Source organism: Mercenaria mercenaria, chromosome 1 (genome assembly GCF_021730395.1).
Source record: "Mercenaria mercenaria strain notata chromosome 1, MADL_Memer_1, whole genome shotgun sequence".
NCBI classification, from domain to species: domain Eukaryota; kingdom Metazoa; phylum Mollusca; class Bivalvia; order Venerida; family Veneridae; genus Mercenaria; species Mercenaria mercenaria.
This window is the reverse complement of record NC_069361.1, coordinates 97,070,478-97,091,001: the sequence shown is the minus strand read 5'-3', so window position 1 is coordinate 97,091,001 and position 20,524 is coordinate 97,070,478. Positions and strand designations below refer to the sequence as shown.

The following is a 20,524-nucleotide window of genomic DNA, read 5'->3' as shown; positions in this document are numbered from 1 at the left end:
TATTATGATACGACGCCGGTGTCCGTCTGTCCGTTAGCAATTTCGAGTCCGCTCTGTAACTCTTGAACCCTTTCAAGGATTTCAAAGAAAAGATCGAGACGACAGAGCGCATGTTCTGGATGGCTCGCTTCAAGGTCAAGGTCACACTTAGGGGTCAAAGGTCATATGACTTTGTTTCGTGTCCGCTCTATTATCTGATGTCGAAAATAGCTGAAGTTTATAATGGAAAATACCCACATAATAATAACTTTCAATATAAAGTTGAAACTAACTGAGCCTATGAAACCAATTTAACGTATTCCGCTAAAGCCGGTACTAGAGGACGTGAGGTGTGATAAACTAGAGGACGTGAGGTGTGATAAACTAGAGGACGTGAGGTGTGATAAACTCTAGTAATTTTCGTTGACAGACTTACTGACTCAGTCAAACCGACTCTGCTATTGTGATCTATTGCTGACGCACGATCAGTGATTAGCTAAGTACATTTCGTAGTAGAGTAAGCGTTTTGAATAGCCGAGTTCTAGGTGCAAAGGATCAGCTGAAGTTCATATCGGCAAAATAGCTCAGGTGTGTAACGTGTGTATATATAATAGGTGATCATTTTGTTAAGCGTGGGCTCGTGTCCCGCATCAGCCAAGTCTTTTCTATTAAACTGCATTAAAAGTATTATTTGTATCAAAAATATTGAAAGCCCGCCCGCTTAGCTCAATAGGAAGAGCGCAGAGCTACAGATTGCAGGGTCGTGAGTTCGATCATCGGGCAAGGCGTATGTTCTCCGTGACGATTTGATAAAAGACATTGTGTCTGAAATATTTCGTCCTCTACCTATGATTCCTGTGGGGAAGTTGGCAGTTACGTGCGGAGAACAGGTTAGTATTTGTACGGAATCCAGGAACACTGGTTAGGTTAACTGCCCGTCGTTACATAACTGAAATACTGTTGAAAAGGGCGTTAAACCCAAAACAAACAAACAAACAAACAAAATTATTTACGTACAGAGCAGGTACTTGGCATTATTATCGGCGACTGTTTTCCAACGGACTCGGTATTCGTTTTATCTAAATAAAAAGTCTGTTATTAATAATACCTTGTACGCTCCATATTCGCATGTATATTTGAACCAGGCCGATCAATATTCATTATCATTACTTGGGCATAAAAGCTGAACACTTCTGTAGGATATATAAGACAAAAACTTTCGGTTAAATAACAAATTGCAACAAAACGACAGAGACGACGCAAAGGAAATGCGAAATACCAAAATACGTAATAAAAGTACATATGGCGGATATGGGACTCGAATTTGTGCATTATAAAATGAAACCCATGGCATCATTTTGTTTCTCTACGTTACCACAGCTATATTTTTAATATATAATAAAAATGTCCTTTTATTTAAATCTATAATATTTCAGTTCAACAACTTTTCTGGGAATATACAAAACTCTTCTCACCCTCAAATATCGACTAAGCTGATCTTTGTTCTGTCGATCTAGTTGTTTTACTATACTCACAATGTATTCAGTACTCGTCAAATCATCAAATGACAAAACTGTATGTTTATAGTGAAATATTCATTGATACTCATAATTTGAACTATTCTTGTTATATTTCATAGCTCGTCAATTTTCTATAAGATGATTCTAAGCAATCCGGTTGCTTTACATTTCGGACTGTACTTTCATCAACAAAAAGATATAATGACCAATCAGAGTTCTTGACGTCGGCAATGAATTATCCAGCCACCAGTCATGTAAAGGATATGCCTCATACATATCCCACGTGTCGCAGTACAAACACATTGGATTCATTTGACAAATTGTTCATTGTATTCGGATGAAGAGTTAGTTTTTTTTTTATCATAGAACCTCTCAATTTTGTTGCGCAGGAAGTTAATTGCAAGAACATTAATATTTTTTTCGGACTCCGTCTATTTATATCAACAAAATCGCCTGAAAGTGCTTTATCTTATTGGCAGACTCCGATTGATTTTGCAATTTATTTCTCCTTCTGGCTAGACATGTCGATAAAGAGAAATTGTCTATAGCTTTTGTTTGCCAAACTCACGGTATTTGCTACAGAACATACGTGCCGCGAATAACGTATCCTGTGTCAATATATTGACATACAGCAACAAGTTATATCATGTACCCAGTATTAGAATATGCTTTCTGTTGTATGCAAATCGTGGTAGCAAATGTAACAAATGGAAAAGTTGCTAGACATATTCAGCTTTCCTCATTGATACTAAAATCCATACAGACCTGATTGCCTTTTTCTATTTAAGTGGTTAAGTTTTAAACTTGTTGCCACTGCATTTAAGATAGTAATTATAAAGGAGTGCAATACATACATGTTTTCGTTTCAGTCTAAAGCAGTATTTGAAAGGTAAAATATCAAAGTGCATATGCAAAATCAATAAGATTATACGTCCTGCTGTTTTAAACTGACTTCATAACCGCCCGTTTATTACATTACACTAACAATGAAAACTGACGATGCTGCTTTAATAGCTATGCATTATAATTTGTTTATGCTCCCACAAGATCATAGCATTTTCTTTCGTTAAAAGATGGTCACGTAGTGACCACCTATATTTCTATGAAGTGTCAGTAAGAGGTCGATAAAACAAATCCTTTATTCGGTGTGTTAGTGACCCTCCACGGAAATGTATGGCGTCAGTATGATAAATATGGGGACTTGGCTTACGTGTCCTTCCAGTTATTATACTGGCCTCTCGTGTTTCCGTACACGATCACTAACAAACCCATTAATCAATAGTAATCCCTTCAAAGTATTGCGTACATTATCACACTGGCCATAACTTTCGCAGAAGCGGTGGTTCCAACGCAGCGGCTGTGGAGGATTCGTCGCAGAAGCGGTGGAGAAATATGGCCGACTGACTACTTTTATGCTGTCATCGGTACGTTTTCTAATGACCTTTTCACGTTTGACAGAAAACAACCAGTGAGACAGGAGCTACATGTGAACTCTTCCAACCAGAAACTTTTGTTCAGTGTAATTCTTTGTCATTAATGTAAACACTTCTGTGCAGTTTGACGAGGAACTGCCGTTTTTGTAGAATTCCCATTAAAAATGGTAAAATCTTGTACAAAACGACCCCTGATCACGTTTGCAGCAAATCGTAAGTACGGCCCTGTCAAGCAAAAACTATTTCTTCGTAATAGGTGACTTTTCATTACACGCATATGAAAAAATCGACCAAAAATGATTCCAACGCAGTGTGCGGTGGGTACAATTGCAACGCATTACGGTGGATCTTGTTTCTTTAATGTTTGTTATGAACTTTTAACTTAAGTAAACAGCATTTTCCTGGGATTTTGGTATGGGCAGGTCCATGAAATCACTTTGATATCAGACAGCAACAGAAACTTAATGTTTAGTAAAAATATACTATTGATTTGCACTCCCGTTCTGTTGAATGACAAACGAAAAGCTTTATTTTAAACCATAATCATTTTACTAAATCAACTGCCAGATAATAACGCCATGTTCTTTCGTACTAAATACACCCCCAATTATGATTATTGATATTAAAGCATGAAGGTTTTCTTCATTTTTCTTTTCCCTTATTATATACAAAATATCAACTGACAATATCGATTGTTTGATTAAATGCTTACCACATGCGACTTTTACATCATCGAACAGACCATCTTATCTAATATACAAACTGACAGGGTTTCTGCTGTCCCTTTGTTTGTTTTGGCCATATAATATCGAAGTCAGGTTCGCATTGGGGTGGGGGCGGGGGAGTATTCTCCAACACACTGCACATGCTGCAACCATTTGTCATTTTTTTAGGATTTTTAATCATGTTTTAGCATATTTAAGTTTATTCCCAGCTGTAGTTTCTCTTCAGTTGTTATAATAAGAATAACTGAAATGAGTTGATTCCTTGTCCTCTTGGCACTTGAACAAGGAGTTAAAGGTCTCTTAATATGTTTGATTGGCGCTGTGATAGTTTTCAGAGGAAAATGAAGTTTTTGTCTTTCATTTCTTGTAACATTTCTTTCTGCTTGTCTTTGTTAGTGATTTGTACTCTGTTTCTCCGTTTATCTTTCAATCATCAAGATAAGTATTACTAAAGATAAGGCCATGAATGTGGCGTATGGCGTTAACAGGCTTTTCTTTTGATTTGACCTGGTGACCTAGTTTTTGACCCCACTTTACAAAGTTTCGAACTTGACCTAGAGATTATTAAGATAAAAATTCCATGCACAGTGTGTCTAATTACGTGTTCGCGCTACGTCATTTTGAGCTCGAAAGTGAAAGTAGAAAGGTAAACAAAAATTGAAAATCAGGGCGTATTTTTTTATCTATATATTGTGTTTATATCGTGCATATGATTCGAAACCTATTTTAAAGTGCTATACCCGCGAGTTCCCCACCAAAAGCTTTTCGTTTTAATGCTATTCCTGTTCAATTGACTTGCACATTGAGCGCAAACTGTCGAAAGTGGCTGAACAGTAAAAGCGTTAAAACGAGAAAGTTTTGGCGGGACAATTGTAGTACCGGGGCTAGCACTTTCAAATAGGTTTCGAACGATGTGCATGATATTAACACAATATATTGAATAATAAACTTACGCCCTGATTTATAATTTTTGTTTACGTTTCCACTTTCACTTTCGGGCTCAAATTTATATGACGTAGCGCGATCATGTGATTGGGCACACATATGCAAGTTTGTATCAAATCCAAGCATAAATGAAACCGTATATGGTTGAGAGGGCCAAAATAGAAAATTTGCCTCTTTCAGGGGTAGTATCTCTTGCAATCTGACTAAAGAATTGTATTATTTTATTTAACTGTCAAATGCATATTGATTACATGGGAGGTGCACAGAATATTTCAATCTTCGGTTCATATTCGGTACATTCCGTATAGTATACGGAAAGTAACCAGCATATAAAATGGTTTATATTTAAAGCGTGTATACGGAGGTAGGGAAGTCACGATAGCTCAGTGGTCATCGTCAATAGCTTGAAACCTGGAGATCTTAAGATCGAAGCCGTTCAGAGGCTGTTTTTTTTTTCTTTGTTTTTTTTTTCTTAACAATTTTCAAGAAACACCTTGTACATGTACATTTTTATGCAATGTTTCATTCATTGTATTTTCACAAGTATTTTTTAAATATTTTTATCTCGTTTTTTAAATTTCTCATTATTTATATATGTTTATGTTATTTTTATTCACCGTTCATTTTACTACATTACAAATTTCATACGTATAAATTACAACAAGCTAAATTCATCATTCAGTTTCGCTCGCGGTGTCGGTACTGCTGTCATCGGAGTCTTATAAATCATATAAACAATTAAAAATGAAAAATAAAAATGTTTTCCCCCTAATGGGCTCGAACCAGCTATCTCCAGCATCATAGTCATATGCTGTAACCACTGAGCCACAGATACGAACGACGAGTACGTGTTTCACTTACAATACTAATGATGAAATGTGGACACCTAACCAAAATTTCTTGCCGTAAAACATACGGATAGCACCGAAGTTGGTCCGAATATTATAATATCGAATGCACAGAGCGTGTAATGTATGCACATTTGACAGGTTAAAAAAATAGCACAATACATATCCTATTACGCTACGCTTAGGATCTGAACACGAGCTACTTACGACCCTTCCGCTAGCCAATCAAAAGCTAACTTACAACAATCTGCACGCTTAAAAAGCCTTGGTTTTTGATATCTACAATTCTTATGTCGTAAGAGGTCAGATAGCCGGTTAGCTCAGTCAGTAGGGCACTTGCTTTGTTAGCGAGGGGTCCAGGGTTCGAACCTTGGACTAACTGCAAATTTTTCTTACTCTGACATTCGAACAGGTCGTCTGATTGGTTCAGATAAAAATAGATTTGCGAAAATAAAAAAAGCAATATTGGAAATCCAAAATATACAGAAGACGAATGTGAATGGGTCGTTCTCATATCTTCGTTTAGAAGATCAAGTACTTTAGTCAGATTGTATCTCTTGAACATATGATGGAATCTAGCTGGTTTTCAATAGGAACCGAGATCTTATTGTGACTTAATTTGTGTGTAAATGTAGTTAAAGTCGAAAGTAAAATGTCACTGCTATTATGTTCATAAATTGAACATTTTGAATTCATCAGGGATTAAAATCTGTTGAAAATGAGGTCTCTATCGTGTTCAAAAGAAATTGTGGACGGACGACGGGCGCACAGACGACTGACGGACGACGGGCAATCAAATAATCTCATCTTGTCACTAAGATTCTATGGTAAACGTCTAAAAATAAAAGGATATTGTTGAAGAAGAGGTAAATTAGCCTACTTGTAAAAAGTCTTAACTCCAGAAACACAGCTGCTCAATGGCATTTTGTTACGGTATGCTACATATTAGTAATTGTATTTTTTTTTAGTCAAGTTAGTTTATCATACGATGCAAAAGTCACATGTGATCAAATCAGAAACTTTATATTGTCACTTGATATTATGTATTTACGTATTTGCAAATCAATGTCATATTTATTCTAAACTATCAGTTTCTATCGCTATCTAATGTCAAAGTAATTTCATGGCCCTACCAAAATTCTGGGAAAATGCTGTTTACTCCAATTAAAAGTCAATAGCGAACATTAAAGAAACAAGATCCACCGTAATGCGTTGCAACTGTATCCACCGCACACTGCGTTGGGATGATTTTTGGTTGATTATTTTGTATGCTTGCAATTAAAAATCTCCGATTAAGGAGAAAAAGTTTTTGCTTGACAGTGTCAGACTTACATTTTGATGCAAACGTGGTCAGGGGTCGTTTTGTACATGATTTTACCATTTCTGATTGAAATTCTACAAAAACGGCAGTCCCTCGTCAAACTGTACAGAAGTGTTTACATTAATGACAAAAAATTGCACTGAACAAGTGCTTGTGGCTGGAAGAATACACATGTGGGCTCCTGTCTCACTGGTTGTTTTCAGTCAAACGTGAAACACTCGTTAGAAAATGTACCGATGAGAGCGTAAATATAGTCAGTCGGCCATATTTCTCCACCGCTTCTGCGACGAATCCTCCACCGCCGCTGCGTTGGAACCACTGCTTCTGCGAAAGCTATGGCCAGTGTGATTATACGCAACGAGACCGAAAATCGAGCTTCCTATGCATTGAAGCTGTTATGAAAAATAATAACATAAGAAGTGAAATTACAATTAAGTACATACTTCATCATTATAACATATTCATTTAATAACTCCATTTAGTTTCAATGGAACTTGAAACGTCTATATTTTTTCCATATTGACGTTCAAATTTCATATCGGGTGTGTGACGTAATTTATGACGTCAGGTTCATGTATCTCGTCGAATTTAAAAGTTCTTTAACGACGATATTTTCAATTTTGCTCATTAAATTTTATATAATAATTCTAAGCGTAGATGCGTATGTAATGAAAAGATTATTATATTTGCATCAAGAAATATGAACTCCTTTTTTCACGGAATAATAAAGTCGCGCAATATTTCCGCTCAAGAACTCGTGCATATTTTTCGATACAAATCTAATAAGCTATAATTATTCGTTTCATTGAAAGTTTTGGCGAACATTTACGATAACGCAGTTTAGTGCATACTTGTTGTTTTGACGACTTGTTGTTATGACGACACAGGCGTGTAGTCTTATTCTGTCGTATCATATTATTTACTAAAAAAAGAAAATAAATTCATTTCTTAGGCCTAAATAAATGCGTTATTTTAATGAAATCAATGTAAATGTAAGAATCTTCTTCGGGTAAAATGTTGGACGCGTTTTTTTCATCAGTCCTGTCGCTATTCATTGATTCTTTCATACAATTTTTAATGATTGCCATTTTGTTTTCAGCCATAAACGTTCATAGGCAAAGTCGTTATTGTGGGTAAAATTTATAAAACGTATTTAACTTTTCTGTATAACTTGATGTACAGTCAGATCCGAGAACATAGACTATAGCTTAATACCATTGTTTTACCGCAAGGATGTGAAGGTATTTCACATTTACTTTTGCGATTATTTACGTGCCAATTTATTTTTCGATATCTCATTAATCTTTAGTGTTAAATTCTCATACAAACAGATGCCGATATATCGAAATTACGTGTCTGTTACGTTTGAAACGGTTTTTGTATAATTACGCTCCATGTAAAATGTTGAAAAGATTGATTGAAAGGCTCTGACAAGTTATGACAAAAGACTACAAAAATGCTTATCGATTAATTTTTGAACGGCCAAATCAGTGTTTGCCGAGTGTAAAATGACATAATGTCTCCCTTGCAGGATATGATTCGTACCCTCACTTTGCGATATAACGAAACCAGTTATTCTATATTTTATTTTCCCGTTCATGAACTGCTTTCACTGACGTTTTGCCTGATCTCCGTGAATGTCTGTGTAGTGTGTACGGCAAAATGCAGCGTGTAACGAAAGATACATAGAAACAAACATGTTTCTTTATTTCCTTTATCAACAAAATGGGTTTAGATCGTATTTGAAACTGATAATCTTTTTACGTATTATGCTTATTCCTTTTACAATGATGCTTCTCTGACATAAACTCATACGAGCAATATAGGGCAATGAGAAATATTTCTTGCTTACCATATTTCATTAACTACAACTTTATAGGTCTGTGAATAATGTAGTTAAAATCTATATAGCTGGGTCAACCATTTACTGTTACACTAATAAAATTTTATATCGATTTAGGGTATTCTGTTTTCCATTTTCAGAGAATCGAAGAACCATTCCTCAAAGCTGTGATGCTCACGCTTGGTGACCGATATACTGATAATATGGATGTCATCTATAGACTGCTAATCAAATTTATTCTAGAACACTTGGACGAGGCACTTAAAGCCGAGTTATCGTCGGCAACGACAAGAAATTCCACTTGATGATATTAAAACATTCGTTATAGGCCATGAAAATAGTTAAGAACGTTATGAAAAAAATGAAAGTTGGATTTGTGGTAAGAAAGATCGAAGAATTTATAGAGGATTATGAAAACGTTTGTTTGACGAGGAAGAGGTATCATTCAAATTCAAAATATTACGTTGAGGATCTTAACACGTGATTTCGTCCAAGCAATAATTCAGTTTTAAAACGTATTTGATAATGAATTTTTATCCAAGTGTCTTCACAACATGATAGTATGCTAAGTAGTACCAGTTTACTTCAATGATATTCAACAAATTATATATAACGACGAGGTTCAAATGCAGTTGTCGGACTCGCCGGCAAGCCTAATAGCTTACATTTGCGTGATGACTGGTCCGGCTACGTAGATCGCAAATGTCATATACAACGTTCAGTAATGATGTTTTGGACCGGAAGAGTCATACCGAATGACATTAGTATAATTATTATGTAACTGAAATGTTTCATTATCATGTTTGTAATAAGACGACCTCAACATTGGGGACTGTAAATAATTTAGAAAGTCACGGGAAAACTCATCACTAAACATAATCAAATTCTTCAGCTGTAATATAAATTCCAGGGCAGGAGTGACATGTATTTAATGCATGAAAGACTTTCGCTGCTCGAATGGAAAAACAAAGTTTGCAGATCAGTGTAGCGTGTTCAAAGTCGTTAAAGAAAACAGTATTTTGTTTCCTGATTCTGTAAATTGTTGTTATTAATACAGGTGAGATGATTCTAACACGAGCCATACATTTGTGTAAAGAGCATTTCAAGGCTAATGAGAGTCACAAGGAATGGAATTATATTTTCTATGAATCTGTTCTGCAATACAAAACTTAAAATGTATGCATTGAAAATCAACAGACAGGAGCTCGAAGAATGTGGCTTATCCTTAATTTCTGTAAGTGTTGTTAAAGCAGTAGTTGTTATAAGAGATGATGCATTCACCATCAGAAGCACTGTGTGGGAGACATAATATATCTTCATTCGGTTATTGACATTTCATTATACCGTTGCGATTACTTACGATAGGTAATATCGTAGATGAGGTCTTGAACTGTCTGATAATGCTTGTAATAAATGTTCAAAAATCGTAATCACACAACTTTTAATGAAATCATGTTATCTTGATCGATTCCATGTTATGTTAGTGTTATATTGTATTTCTTCAAAACAGTGTAGTGCTTACATATTATGTTAAACATATTTTTGACATAAAAACATGAATGCATGCAATTAAACAACCTGACAATTCAACTACAACCAAACTGAGATATGTGATTTTTAATCTGAAAACAGTAATTTAATGGTAGTGCTATATAGAATTTTAAACGTTGGTAGGAGGTTTGTTAGATACTTCATACTTAAAACGGTGAAGGACGAAGGTCCTGCAAAACGTTCTGCCATTGGGTTCGGATTTCTGAAGTGCTACGTTTTATCAAATTATTTTTTATTACAAACCTTCAAAGTATTCCCCCTTTACCGAAACACATTTTTGTAACCTTTTTACCCGATCGCGAAAAGCAGATAAATAGTCTTCTGTTGGTATCTGTTTGAGACATTGATAAATGCGGCTGCCAAGAGAACTTCTGGACTTATATTTCTTTCCAGAAAGCATTTTCTTAAGCCTTGGAAAAAAAGTCACAGAGACTCAGGTCAGTTGAGTAATACCCACTTCACATCTACGATTTTTCTTACGATTTGTGACGGATTGCACAAAATAGTAAAAGCTTACCGATTCCCCACATTTACGAGCTACTTCAGAGCTGTTTACGATCAAATTGCGATTTATTCCGAGTTATTACGAAGCATTTACGACTAAAATTACCGATTTGTTCCCAGTAATTACGGATCAATACGATCGTTTTACGAGCTATTTACGAGTTATTTACGAGCTGTTGCGAGTGAATTACGGAATATCATGATTCACCAAAGGCTTTACAAGTTCATTACGATTTGTTTACGATTTGTTACGAGTAGTTGCGTGTTAGATACGAGTATTTACGAATATCATGTTTTTGCAGTTTAAATTTGCACGGAGGCGGGCGTGCTCTCCTCTTCTTGTTGACTACCTTCTTTTTAGGTGGCATTGTTGCAGATATGATTGAGTTATCACTCCTTTGACGTATTGACAGCAACTGAAAGGAACTGTTCGATTTGGCAGCTTTTATACCTCTCATAAATCGTAAAGCATGCGTACTCGTAAAGTACTCGTAAAGTGCCCGTAACAAATCGTAAACCCCTCGTACCGCATCGTGAGAGAAATCGTAAGAACTCGTAAGAAGTCGTAAACACATCGTAAACACATCGTATTTAATAGTAAAACAAAGTCTTCACGATACATTTACGAGCGCTTACGAGTGGTTTACGTGTTGTTTACGATACTTACGACTTGTTAAGAGCTCTTTACGAGCTATTCGCCGATAATTCAAATCGCGGACGATCGTAAGAAATTTTTGACATGTCAAAAATATTACCTCAACGTTCACGATTGCTTGCGATCGTTTGCGAGAAGTGCCGAGCTATTTAAGACTACCGACGAGCTATTTACGATTGCGTGCGACTGCCTACGAATTGGCAAATCGTAACGAATCGCAAGAAAAAATCGTAGATGTGAAGAAGGTATAAGGCGGATGGTTTACAACTTCCACCTTTTCAGAAGCCTAAAAAGACTTAACAACCTCGCACTTGTGGGAGGAGGCGTTGTCGTGGACAATTGCGCATCCTGTTCGATCACAGCTTTTACAGCAGCAATGTTTGCCTCGGTAACCGAGGTTTTAGGCCTACCTACCAGAACGGATATCATCTCGACCTTTAAAAGCTTTAACCCACCTAAAATCTGTGCGCATTGAAATGGCCAGAGGTCCATCTATACCACACAATTCATCAAATACCTGCTTTGAATCTATATTACGCCTAACGCGGCATTTAATACAGCTGCGAATTTCAGTCTTTTCGTCCATTTTACAATGTGACAAGTACATTGGTCACTGTATATGACTGCATGTATTTTTTTTAAAATTACTCGGTCATTTGAAAAGCAGTTTTCACGAAATAAACGGATTAGACACACCATTCAAGTGCAATGAAGCGTTTTAAAAAATGCCTGGGATAAAACTACGGAAACCCATTAGTGACATAACTTTTTGCAGGATCCTCCTACATGGTAATAGTAATTTGTCGAAACTTCAAACAAACATTAAGTTAAAAAGCATTTCCTTATACATGTAGAAGCATATAGATATTATTACAAACATTTTAATATTGTAAATAGCAGAGTTAATTTCGACTTGTAATTATTAAAAAAAACCCATTTCGTCCTATATGTCATTTATTTGCAATAGAAAAAAAATAAAATTATGAAATTATTGTGTATGTTAATGTTTTCTTTGTTGTTGTATTACTATTTTTATACGAATGACTTAAGTTCCGTCTTGCAACATTAAAAAATGAATGTTAAATTTATCTTCGCCGTGTTAACGTCTGAAACTGAAACCGCCTATTTCTGTATAATGACATATTCAATGGCGTTGTATATTTAACTTAACAAACCTTAAAAATATAAATGATGAAATGTAAAAACTCACAAAAAATTAATAACTAAGACCTGCTGTTATCGCATGTAAATCAATTATTTAAAAAATTAAAACAATGCCATGAAGTCTTTAAAATACAGTGTCTTAAGATTTTTTTTTTTAATGTATCAAGTGATTTACTTTTGCGTAATTCTAACGGCAGTTCATTCCACAGATTTGGACCAATAGTACAAAAACTTCTATCATTAATTCTAATATGCTTGTCTCTGTTAAAACATTCTAATGCTAGAATGACGTCATGTTAACGTGCGGTGACGTCAACGTTTTGTTGCGACCAAGAAAGAGCGCTTCTATATTTTATCTACTGTTTTAAATTAAGGGCATATTAGAATCGAAATAATAAATAGCAAAAGAGTGTTTTAACACTATTTATACACTCGAGCGGTAATACGTCGTACAAATAATTTCACTCGGGCTGCGCCCTCGTGCTATTATTACGCCCGACGTATAACCGCCCATCGTGCATAAATAGTGTTAAAGCACTCTTTTGCTATAAATTATTTGTTAAATGTTTTGCACTTGTATAGAACAACATAACGGCATTCAGAATTTTCATGAAACAAATTATCTTAAACTCAATCCTTGCCATCAAGCTAAATGGAGATTAAAAGTTGGGCGGGAAATTCAACGCAATTTACCAACGACCCGCTATTTTGTTAATTCTAAACAAAGTTATGGTGTATCATATTAAGTAAGTAGAAGAAAGTAGAAATCTTTGATGGATTCTGAAAAGTTCAAGGAAAAAAGTGCATGAAATATATTCAGTAACTGGAATACACTTACGAACATACTGGCAAAAAATGGTGTATTTTCTAACTAAATTATGTCCACCAAAACAACAATGACATGACGGTGAAGCATTATTATACATGCAGTTATAGCACATTGCTACATGAAGTTGATTTCTACCAGTCATGATACTAAATACATTATTTTAAGAAAATGCCGTAAACAGGATCACAGACCACTACGTACTTGATCTGATGTTTAATTTCTATGGGTTTTTTTTTTCAATGTTATATAAATAATGTAGACGCTGAGAGTAGACATGTCTGTGTGATAAATTTATAATTAGATATAAGGTTAACTCTCTAACTGCATGAATAATGAATAGTTTATTAGCTCACCTTAACTATGTTCAGCTTGAGCTAAGGTATTGGTAGAAGATTTGGTGTTCGTCGTCAATCGTCCGTCGTCCTGTGTCAACATTTTTAATTAAACAACTTTTTTTCTCTACAGCTACTGATCTAAATTGATCTAAATTACATTACGCTTGGACAGTAACATCCTTGCTTAGATCTCTTTTACATTTGTTCTAAAATAGCTTAACCTTTCAACGGCTACTTCTCATGAACCACTCATGGATCTTCACCAAACTCGGTCTATAGCTATATTTCAGTTTTGTTGAAATGGGTCCGCTTTGCCCCTTTTAGAGGACACCATGCAGAGTTAATAGATCTTCACCAAGCTGGGTTTGCAGCATCTATAATATTGTTCTCTCTCAGTTTTGTTCAAATGGTTTCGCCTAGCTTCTTGTAGGAGCCGCTATAGCTACAAATAGAAAAAACTGTTAACGACCTCTTGATACATCTTAACTAAACTTGCTCTCTATCATCCTTGTAGGATTCGCTGTCAAATATTTTACGTGGTCCCACTTGGCCCCTCATAGGGAACCAAACCGCTAAAAAATTAAAAATATTTAAACGATTTCTTCTTATGAACCAAATGATTGACCTTCACCAAACTTGGTCTGAAACATTCTTGTTTATAACTCTCTCTGTTTGTTTCAAGTCGTTCTACCCTGGGCATTTTAGGGGCCGCTTGAGCTAAAAGGGCGCTTGAGTTAAAAAGAGGAAAACCTTTAACAAATTCTTATGAACTGCTCCTTGGCTTATCGCTAAACTTTTTGTCTTCTCTTAATTTCGTTAAAGTTGTTCTGCTTGGATCATTGTAGAGCCACAAGGGTTAAAAATAGAAAAAGTTTGAAACAACTTCTAAAGAAACAGGTGATGAATCTTCATCAAAGTTAACCTGTTACAGCAGTTTATGGTTGTCATTCAAAATCGTTGAAATGGTTCCTCTTATAATTCCCTTTTAGGGGGCGCCAGAGCTAACAATAGAAAAATCTTTTGACATTTTTTCTTTCATGAACCAGATGACGAACCTTCACCGAACTTGGTCTGTGTCATCCTTGTTTAAACATCTTTCAATTTTTTAAAAATCTTTATGCTCAGTCCCATTCAGGCATAGCTTGAGCTAAAAATAGCAAAAATTTAACTTCTTATGAGCCACTTAATGGATTTTCGCCTATTTTGCTCCGTAGCTGCCTCTCAATTTTGTGTAAATGGTTTCGCTTGTATGGTTTTAGAGAAAAATCCTTTAAACGACTTCATTTGTTGGACAAACATCAATGCCTGTATCTCTCTCCATATTGTTCAGATTGTTTCGCTTATTAACTTAAAGGCTAAAACAGGAAACAATTTAAACAACTTGTCATGAAATACTCGAAAATGTTTCGCTGAACGCAATATTTGTTGGAGTCATTAATCGTTCTGTATTTCCAGGAAATGTTCCGACTTGCCTGCAAACAGAGGTTGTCAGAACTGAAAAAAAATATTCCAATAAATCTTATTGACCAGACTCTCTCAGTTTTGCTATAATGGTGAAGCGTTTTTCGCCTATAGAAGCGAAAATAGGAAAAAGAAACTTTAAAAAAAAATTCAATTATCTCCTAAATATACGTCATCAAATTCGATCAAAGAGTCAAGGTCCTCCTCAGGTGAGCGACGTAGGCCCAGATGGGCCTCTTGTTTTACAAGTATTAACAATCGGATCATAATAACTTCTCCAGCGTTTTATGAGAGACTGCTAAGTGTTAATAGTAAAATCATTATTTAAGAATCGTTTCAAGATGTTTTCAGTTATTCCCAGGTGTTTTGGCCTAGTGTTAATGTAATTAAGTCAGAATTTTTGCCTCTTTATGATCTCGGACGTGTAATCTTTTAGACAAAAACTAGGTCTCTAGTCAAAACCTTGTTAACAAGTTTAATTGATCTTCATGGAACTGGATATGTCATTATGACAACTTGCTAAAACTTACAACTGGAAAAACTAGGTTACTATGTCAAATCATACAAAAATATTAACATGCTAGAGATCCCATTTATACCTGTTCTTCAAGAAACGTGGTCAGAACGTTTGAAACAGGATTATCCTGGACCGAGGTCACTAGGTTTATAGAAAGAAATCATTGGTAACACTTTTAGAGGCAACAATTCCCACATGATCGCTACGAAACTTTTTGTATGACAGGTAGATCAAATAAGAAATTAAATCGAAATTCATATTAAAAGCTAGGTCGCCATATTAAATCATAAAAACTCCTGTTAGATATCATGCTTTTACCTGACCTTCACTTAAACATTTTCAGAATATTTTTAAAAATCTAGGTCAAATTTATAACCTATCATCTTACGTCTAAAGCTCGGATCAGGGACCGGCTATAGCAGTTGAATATCACACACAGGATTTTTAACCGTTTGTTATTCCCATGTTTCATCCGGTTCTATTTGTTCCTAGCGTTTTTAGTTCTTGATTCTGGAAATTTGTACAAATGCTTTGAACACAGCTGCTGCTTTTAAAATGTTATACAAAAATAGATTTGTTTTATGTAGTTTCCCGTGAATAGTTCGATTTTGAGGTCAGCGATGTTTTTGTACTTTAAATAATGGAATGGTCCGTTATGTAGGTAGTGTTATTCAGTACGATAGTGGTTCTTACCTAAATAAGGCAAGGTAAATCATGCTAATTTCCCTCATCGGCAGACGAATCTATAAATTGAACTCTCAAACGTCAAAATCAAACTATGTAAGAAAGGTAAATACCCAAACTAATTCAAAACAATGTTAACAGGTATAGGTAGTGATATGCTAATGAAAGTTTCTATAAATAATAAAATCTGTAAAAAGATCCTTTGGAAGCAAAGAATGCAACCAAGAGGAATAATAGCAGACTCGGTTTGACTGAATGTGTTCATGAGAGGTAATAAAATGTGCAACACCTCTCACGCCCCCTAGCACCGGCTTAAGCGGAACTTTATTACACATATGTTGAATGGACTCCATGCTCCCAAAGGACCAGAAAATACAACAACACTGAATCCAACTTATGGATAACAATTTGTCAGTGATAAAACATCAACGCAAACCTAAAGAGTTGGCACATACCTTTTTCAATGACTTATATATATAAGGCTGTGTATATAAGTCTGTGCCTTTATAGTCGACAATAAGGAAGAGCATAACAAGTGAAGCAGTACTGCTTTTTTTACGTAGTCATCGACAGCATATAATTTCCCTATATACACTTCGTATAAATTGAAGACAGTGGATATTATTATACACCCGTTTTTGAAAAAGTCCGTATTATGTGATGGTGAGAGCGTCTGTTCGTCCGTCGTATTTCGTGTCCGGAGCACAACTCAGTATCAAAGTATTGATTTTAAACTTGGAATTAAGGTAAAAGGTGATGAGACGATGTGCATGTTGGTAGGTCAAAGTTTATATAGGCATTAAATAAATGAACATGGAACGCAACCAAGCGATTGATAACAGACTTTGTTTGATTTAGTCTGATCGTGAGAGGTTATGAAATATAAACTAGCTTCTGTTATCTAGAACCGGCCTAAGTAAAACTTTACAATATGAATTAAGTTCATAATCTCAAGCGACCAGAAATAATGTCACATACCTATGAGGTCCCTCAAGCCTCCATACACTTTATATGACTCATGAATAAGAAATGACAGATGGAATTGCAATCTGACTAAATACCTTTATGAATGATTTAATATAATCTAAAAAATAGATCCCTCGGAAGCACCGAGAACAAGGCAAACAGTGAAAATTGCAGACTCGGTTTGATTGAGTCTGTTCATGAGCAGTAATGGAAAATGCAATACTGCCCACGCCCCCTAGCACCGGCTTAAGCAGTATTCAATCTTCAAATCTAAATGAGTTGAAATCAATGATCCCGAAGGACCAGAAAATAAAACAAGACTTCGCACCATTTGATAAATATCATAATTACAACAAATTTTAATGTCTATCGATCCTTAACCCTAAATTATCATTCCACAGAGGGAAATGACGTTCTGGTAAAGTATGATGTAAGAAGAATTTCAAATTGCGAGGAAAGATGTTGCAATAGCGTACATATAAAATAATGTAAGAGAGGGTTTCATGAAAAATTATTATTAATTCACAATTCTTCAATTTGCGGTACATCATTGCTTTTTCTTATTCTACAGTTCACAGACTTTTCAGACGTTATGAAAATATAAGCAAGAGAATATAAATTCTCTTTCAATATCTTTTTGTCAATTCTATTTTTGAAATATTGCTTCCAGTGATTTGAACAATTTCAAATATGCTGTATTAAAGACTTCATTACGCGTTATTAGCGTTTTTATTCCTATTGCATTCTCTGCCATTGAACAGCAGTCCTTCGGTATTTTGGAATGTGATTTCTGATAGGCTGATAGCGACATAACATTCGTTTCGCACAAGAGTTCTCGGATATATGGCGGTAAATGCAATCGAAAAACCAAGTCTGTTCATCTTTCTTTGATCCGAGATCCGAGGTCCGATACTCATTCCTGTGCATCCCTCATGTCCAAAATAACCGGGTAAATTGTAATTCTTTAGGAGTAAACGTGAATCGACTCTTTAATTATAATTATTAGCAACTCAAGTTCAAACTTGGGGAGACCTTTTACATCCACCAAATGGCACTACGTCTTCTGTGATAAACTGACATATACACATATGTAGGCAGTTGGTGAAAAGGAAAGAGGAAGCGACCGTTTCCTTAAGTAATATCAACTTCTTCAGGGTGTAATTGACACACATAGTCGGTGGGAAAACAAATTCACGAAGATGATCAGTATGGACTTATCAGTAAGAGAGAAACATATGTTCGCTCAAATCATTGCTTTTACGCCTATATACACAGAATGGATCACTATTAATATAATTATGCAGTAAACTTTAAATCCTTTCAAATCAATATTGCACTCTTCTTCGACAGTGTTTTATATTTAAAAGTGAGTGGAAATGCTGTTTTCCTTAATAACAGGGGAGTGTTATGTAATGATACATATGCTGACCATATCACGTTTTTATATTATTTTAAATCTTAAAGCAATTCTCATCTATAATATTGGCTAGAATGAGACTCTTCATGAAAATTCATTACCTCTCACTAACAGAGTCTGCTATTATGCTGCTATTTTACATTCTATGCTTCGAAAGGATCGTTTCCCATTATCAAATGTGCAACACCTCTCGTATCCCCTAAGCACCGGCTTAGACGGACTGAAAATTGAATTTACTCCTAGATTCAAATGGACAAAAAATAATACACGACACGTGCTAAGGAATTTTAAAGGTATAACAACGTGTTTAGGGATTATAAAAGACTGACGTGAAATAATATAGTTATTAATGTTATGGTTTGAAATGTCAGTCAAAAGTTATTGAAAGTTCCTCATCCACCGGACTACAGGCAATTTTGTAGCAGAAGGAATGACACACTACAGGCAATTTTGTAGCAGACGGAATGACACACTACAGGCAATTTTGTAGCAGACGGAATGACACACTACAGGAAATTTTGCAGCGGACGGAATGACACACTACAGGCAATTTTGTAGCAGACGGAATGACACACTCGTGTCTCTGACGTCTGAATACGTTCATAGCTCTGAGATTGCTTCAAATAAATGACTATTGGAATATAAGTGAGGTAATGTAAATCTTATTACGCTGAGAAGGCAGTAAGTTTTCTAGACTTTGAAGAGCTGAGAGTTTTATCAAGTAAAGTTGGTTTATGATCTATCGAGCTCTGCAGTTGTTTTTTTTTTATCAAATTGACGAAACAAGGGACAATATTATCATATGTCTAGCACTACATATACTTAAACCAATTCTGTATTTATTTTTATTTTCTGAAAAGCTGTAGCAAGTTGATTAGAAATACTGTAGCAACTTGGTAGAATCAGCAAAGTGTATACAATTTAGCTAGATATTCAAAGTGAACCCAAATACAGCCTGTTCTGAAATTGTATCAGATGAATTAAAGTAAGTACCCGGTACCCGGTACTTTGGTTTCATTATTTTGGATTTTAATGTATTTGTAAAAAAATAGAGCTTGACTTGTTATCAACAAAATGGACTGCCAAAGTGTATTTTATGCAGTAGCTTAGTTGTAATGTACCAGATGTTTCCGCATGTTGATGTTCATTACTTTCATGTTTATTTACGGAAGAATTAGCAATAACATAAAGTGCTTTTCCATATCTGCATGCGATAATGTAGAGAATGATCAATACTCTCACGGTTATGGATGTAAAACATTGATTAGTTCGCAAGATAAAACTAGTTCATTAATTGCTAATTAGAGATTTGTGAAAGCGCTGTGATGTTGTAAATGCAATAATACTTGCTATAATAAAAATTCATAGTAAATGTTAGTGGTTTAATGTCAGGGTCACAGTGACTAGTAGTACCTTTTCCGCTCAACATTTTGAGACAAACTTACATCATCTGACTTGTCAGAAACACTGCCAGTGGGCAGTGGGTGACCCTTATTGATTTTGCAGTTTAAGGGTCAAAGGTCTAGGTCACTGTGATTTTTATTTAGCGCCAAAACCGTTTCTGTTCAATTTCTGAAGAGAAAAAACTCTTATTCTACGATCCATTATCTTGACAGTGATACTGTCAATATGCAGAAGATGAGCCCTATTGAATATTGGGTCAAATGTTCAGGTCACAGTGACTGTGGATACAAAAACTATTTTCATTTAATAGCTTGAGAATGACAACTTACGGCCCATAACGTTACAGGCATGAAGCTCATTAACAGGACAATGAATGACATCATATGATTTTAGGTCATCGGATCAATGTTTAAGTCCACAGAG

General features: G+C 35.3%; 1 protein-coding gene across 2 annotated transcripts in view; it reads left to right on the top strand.

The window, feature by feature from the left end:
* LOC123529499 (neuroglobin-like) overlaps positions 1 to 12,316 on the top strand; it is a 50,494-nt gene extending 38,178 nt beyond the window's left edge. For both annotated transcript variants that reach the window (XM_045309872.2, XM_045309863.2), the window contains exon 4: positions 8,755 to 12,316. In XM_045309872.2, coding sequence (XP_045165807.1) covers positions 8,755 to 8,919 — 165 coding nt within the window. In that variant the 3' untranslated portion in view covers positions 8,920 to 12,316. The remainder of the gene's footprint in view (positions 1 to 8,754) is intronic.
* The last annotated feature ends 8,208 nt before the right edge of the window (positions 12,317 to 20,524 follow it).